The sequence below is a fragment of the Halyomorpha halys genome, unplaced genomic scaffold (genome assembly GCF_000696795.3).
Source record: "Halyomorpha halys isolate HHAL.00 unplaced genomic scaffold, Hhal_1.1 Scaffold998.1, whole genome shotgun sequence".
Taxonomy (NCBI): Eukaryota; Metazoa; Arthropoda; class Insecta; order Hemiptera; family Pentatomidae; genus Halyomorpha; species Halyomorpha halys.
The window spans coordinates 174,236-180,146 of record NW_027109943.1 but is presented as its reverse complement, the minus strand read 5'-3'; the positions used below and the strand labels follow the sequence as shown (position 1 = coordinate 180,146).

The following is a 5,911-nucleotide window of genomic DNA, read 5'->3' as shown; positions in this document are numbered from 1 at the left end:
CAAGTTACATTACATTACAATTTACAAATTTACAATTACAATTACAATTACTATTACAAGTTACATTACATTACAATTTACAAATTTACAATTAAAATTACAATTAGTTAGACTATATGTGATCATAAATATTAATGATTTAATATTAATATTAATGGATAATAATATTAATGGATTTAATTCACATTTGGTTATGGAAAGACTCTCATCAAGCAACATTCCGATCTCCAAGACTATTGTTGAAGAACTCAAAATTTAGTTCCTATTTCTTGAAATAGTCTGTTAGGATGTTTAAATGGGTTATTATGACAGCGTTAGTAAAAAGTTAAAGAGATGGTCGGGGGGTAATGATCAGTAAAGAATAAGTAAGTACTCTTGACCAACTTCTCCTCGAATTAATCCACGGTTAACTATTTACACCTCATTAGTAAAACAGCTATATATTTTGTTCTCATTTATTATGTAAAAATTTTGTATATTTTGTCAGACTAACACCAAGATCTGTTAGTATTTATGATCGGAAGCAGTACATTACAGTCTATGTACTGAAAACCCAAAATGGAACATTTATATGTACCATATATCCATGAGGGAAGGTTTCATAGACAACTTTAAAACCAAGAGCTATTTAGATTACGACTATCTCGATGCGCTCCGGAGAAGAATATAATTTGTAGAAGATAAAAGGTAGAGGATGAATGATTGGAATTTGATGGTGGCCAAATCAACAACATTGATGATAATAATTACAACTAGCTTTACAACTTAACAATAATAACTGTATGAGCAACGATCGAATAAATGATCTTTGCGATATTGGACTATGTCGGTGCATGGTTTGGATCAGATTTATGAGATGTTTTATTAGATGATTTTTCATTAATTGCTTAGGTTATGTATTTCTTATAGCTTGTCGGATGAGAGGTGTAAAGACCGGGTTTTGAGATGGTTCCTAGTAAAACTCTGAGGTCAATTTGATGAGTCTGGAATTTTCAAGGTTACTGATGAGGTCATTTTTTATAACTTTTTGGAATGTTATTTAGAAAGACGCCTGAATTACCAAAATATCATTCCGCGGGACAGTTCAGTGTTGCAGGTTAGTATGACGTCTAGACAGTGTCCTTCATTGACAATCTCCTCTAAGTGAACTAATTTATATTTAGAAATACAGTTTATATATTATGTATTAAGCTGCGAAATATTAATGCATATGTATGAATCTTAAAAGTTTTATATTTTATTGTAACTTTTTATTTATAATTTACTTATTCGTACTGCTACAGGCGAATATAATACACTAATCTTAATAAGATCATTAGATCTATTAGAATATATATTATATAATAATTCATGTATATTTACACATAAACAGAATAATTCATTAGGAAAAGATGTAAAACATGTTAACATTTTTTATACAATCTCGTTTCTAGTTTCCTTTGAACCTAATATGCAATGGTTAGAGCCCAAGACTAAACGTATGAACAAAATTATTATTATTTATAATAATAAACATATACAATAATAATATATATCAAAAGATATGAATTATAATTATTTGATTTTATTTATTCCTTTTTATATTTAATTTATTTTCTGAGGTTTCTTTCTTTTAAGATGTTATAACGAGATACAGTGAAGATTAATTAAAGTTGACAAAAATGTAGTCAAGTTTATGGTAATATTCTTCGCCTTGACAAATGCATTTCAAAAATATTAGTTGAACAATAGGATATTATAAAATACATTATCACATACAACCCTCAGTTACTAAATAAATAAATGATAACAGGAACAACCGATAAACGGATTAAAAAGCAGTTAAAATAAAATTGAATCCTACTATTTCTTGTTCCTATTTCAACAAATAATATCTTATCTTCTTTAAGGATTGAAAATCTGAACAATGAAACAATATTTATACCACAGGTAGATATTTCGGCACAAAGGTAAAACATAAGAAACTGTATATAATTTCTCATGGAATTTTATAGATTGAACTGTACAAAAGAAGCATATTACAAAAATCTATAATGTAAGGTTGAATAAAAATCAAGGAGGATACTTCAAAGAAAAATTGATAAAGTGAGCATGAATATAGTATGGTAATCGATAAATACAGGATCTCATCCGATCCTAGGTCCGTTCTTCATGTGTTCTTTGTCCAGTTTTAAAATCATTTAGCATCATATATCCATATTGAGATAAATATTTCTTAGTAAGTTTTTCCTAATTATTTATTTATTTTGAATTAAATTTACATATGCTGTTCTCCCTTTTCTTTGCAGACGACCAATCAGTCGTCACTTATAGCAGAGATGGCCTGGACGAAGCGCTATAAGCCCTGAAAAAAGAATATAGCCTGTGGGGTCTACAAATAAAATTTTATAAGAACGAATACCTGCCAGAAAACTGTAAAGAGGCCCCACAGGACTACAGATTAATGGAAGCGTGTGTAAGAAGGTAGACTCCTATAATACCTGAGGTCGACAATAGATGGAAAAGATGAGTCGGAACCAGAAGTTAGGAGGAGAGCTGGTCTGGTAAGAAGGTTGACTAGAATGTTGCACCCAGTCCTTTGGAATACGGTCATCTCAACGGACAACAAAAGGCTAATTTTTAGAAGTATTGTTGAGCCCTCACTTAACTACGCCGCAGAAACATGGATACATAACCCAGGACTCTACTCCAAACTACAAGCGGCAGAGATGGATTACTGGAAGAGGTACCTAAGAATTACCCGCCTGAATAGAGTCAGGAATGAGTATATTAGGAGCAGGCTAGGGGTGACCAAAAGAGTTCCGGAGAGGATTGGAAAGAACAGGCTGCAATTGTATGGGCACTGTCAGCGGATGTCAGAACATAGGTGGCCGAAGAGACTTCTGAAATGGAACCTCCAGGAAGACGGAGGAGAGCAAGACTCCGAACACGGTAGAAGAACTGTGTGGAGAAGGGAACTTGAAGAGGAAGAATGGTTGAACAGAGAGAAGTGGAGGGAAGGCCTGACTTAGCCAGGCAACCCATTGAGGGAAAAAAAAACTTGCAAGATTGTTGTAAAAGTAAAATAAGTAATTTACATATTTGATAATCTAATATTGTACATTTCTGATGTTCAGTTATTTATTCAACAAATAGAAATATCTTTTATGTAATAAATTATTATCAGGAGTCATACATAAGCGAATAACATATCTAAATTTTGCTTTTTGTTTAATGTAAGGAGGGACAACTTTTAATCAATTATGCCAAATTCTGGCGTTTCATTAATTCAAGGTTCATTGGGCAAGAATAGGCCCTATCCCTTCCGAGTCTTCGAAGTACAACTGCTTATTTTGGGTTGTTGATAAACGATCCTAAAATTCTGTAATCCCAAACGAACAAAGAATCTAAAATTAAAGATAAGTAAGGATAAAATCGGACTAAGTAGATGAATTCAGTTACCCTGGCAACTAATTGCACAAAAGACTAATAATATGAAACAGGAGATTCATCATTTGATTACGGCAGCCGACAGGAACAGTTAAGGGCTTCAGAAGGATCTAATGAGCAAGCTCCTCTCTGGAGCAGCTAATATACGAATGTAACCTTATATAACTTACTCTCACTTATACACAAAATATTAAAGAGATTGTAGTATATACAATAATCATTATTAAGAACATTGAAATAAGATAGTTAACCGTATGAAGTAGATTGGTGGAAGATAGTCCGGGTGGCGGTATAAAGGTTTCAAAATATTAATAAAAACTACTTATTGTTAACTAAAGTTTCGCCCTACTTTCTAGGGCTTCGTCAGAGCAGATAAGAGTGAAGTTCTGCTCCCAACTGAGGACGTTGGTTAACAATAAATAGTTTTTGTTACTATTTTGATACCTTTATTGACCGCCACCCGGACTATATTAATATGAAATACTACCCTATCAATTCTTAAACTAATTGAAGGAACTAGTTTTCTGAGCAAGTATAGCAATATTTTCAGTAATATCCTATAATTAAATAAAAAAAATAAAGGTTTAACGTCATATATGTCGAAACAACCCATATGTTGCATCAACAAGTTAAATGGTATTATATTTAACCTTATAGGTTTATTATTGTAAATTGTTAACATCATGCACTATCGTATTAAACCTCGTATTAGGTTGTTAGTTGTTCCCACCGCAAGAGATTAGTAATATGAGCGGGTTGGGGTAGAAGACCCACGACTGAATGAAGGGACGGGATCACGGCCAATAATACCTTTGACACCGGCCATTGCGATTCCGTTAAGTCAAGTTTACTAAAACACATTGAGTTTGAGTGTATGTGATTGTAATTATATATTTGAAACAGAAATAAAATAATATATTGAATATTATAAGAAATAAATAAGAAAAACGACGTTGATGACAAGGAAGTTTTACCAAAATAGTACATTACAATGTTTCAACATCTGAATGTTTTCATTCTTTCATTAGTAATATCTCTTAATATTTTTCGTCCAGTCTCGTATAAAACTAAAGAATAAGCTTCCAATTATTTTATAAAAAGGCACAATGAGTATATCGTATAGTATAAAAAAAGTATGTTACGTATTGGTTTTGTTTAAGATAATACAATGAATAGAAGAGTGAAAAAAAGTCAATTCGAAAAATGTTTTCTGATAATTCCATGAAGTACTGAAAGACTGAGCTTCAGTATATTGTATTTTAATACAATAATAATAAAAATACTGCTTTTATATTAAATCTATGTTAATTTCGAGTATTTTTTTTTTTTAAGATCGATGTTTTTTCTTCTAACTAGAGCCAAGAAAGTTATTAGTTATTAAAATATACCAAAAAAAGTTTTCGCTAAATATAATTCACTGTTGTATTACTGAAATTATGAATGTATTAATTCACTTTTGTTTTACTAAGGAATTTCCAGTATTGTTATTAATTCATATAAATTGTAAGCTAATCAAGAACAACTAAATAAAGCTGGAGGAAAAATCTTGACCGAACGTATGCATTAAATGAAGCTCTCTGTAGTAAAACATTGCAATTAAAAAAAAACTGATTTTTTTTATTTTTAAGGTAATTTTGCACAGCGAAGGTGATGTTTGCCTAGTCATCTACAGAAGACCAACCTATTCTAACAATGGTGGGGGAGGGGAGTCTAGTTTTTAATTTTGTAGGACCGCCACTAAATGAAAAATATCAATGCCTCCAGGCCGGATTCGAACCGTCGTGTTTCTCAAATATGTAGGAATACTGACTCATACAGAAAAACCTAAGCGACATTCCTAGAAGAACTCGTTCAACATCAGAAAAACATACAAGTCAGACCAAACACCTATTTAATCAAGATGACCAAAAAGAAAGTGGAGAGATAATGAGTTTTTTTTTATTCCTTTACCACTCCTCTAATGAACACGTGAACTGTCATTGACCGACTTTTGTTGCCTTTTTGCGCGACCCCTGCCAAGTTACAAATGTTTTATTGTAGAAATATCCAATGCCAGCTGTCAATTTTATTCTTTAGCCTTCCTTAGAACTAAACACTAGTTAAGAACTTTAAGAGATATCCAGAAATAGGTTAGATATTCAAGAACTTTTTCAACAATCATACTCTCTTTAAAATCCATTCACTAATCAGGGCATTTTTAAAAATGTATTTGATTAATAAATCATTCCACTCTAATCACAATAAATATATTAAATATTTCAACTTGGTTTGTAAGAAATGGAATTCTGCTAGCGGTCAGCTCATCCACTCAAGTACTGAGCGTCTATAACTCTAGGGCCCCAAATCGGACTCTAACAGCTTTTCAATACTCTTTACGCAGAACATAAGTATTCTATGTGTGTATCAATGTGCTCAAAATGAATAATTTTGCATTCACTAAATTTTATTTTAATTATCATTGTTTTTTACTTATTTTTCTGTT

General features: G+C 31.6%; 1 protein-coding gene across 1 annotated transcript; it reads left to right on the top strand.

Moving 5' to 3' along the window:
- Positions 1-2,561: 2,561 nt before the first annotated feature.
- On the top strand, positions 2,562-3,011 carry LOC106687681 (uncharacterized). The gene has a single exon (XM_014431698.1). It carries the CDS (start codon positions 2,562-2,564, stop codon positions 3,009-3,011), a length of 450 nt encoding a protein of 149 aa, XP_014287184.1.
- The last annotated feature ends 2,900 nt before the right edge of the window (positions 3,012-5,911 follow it).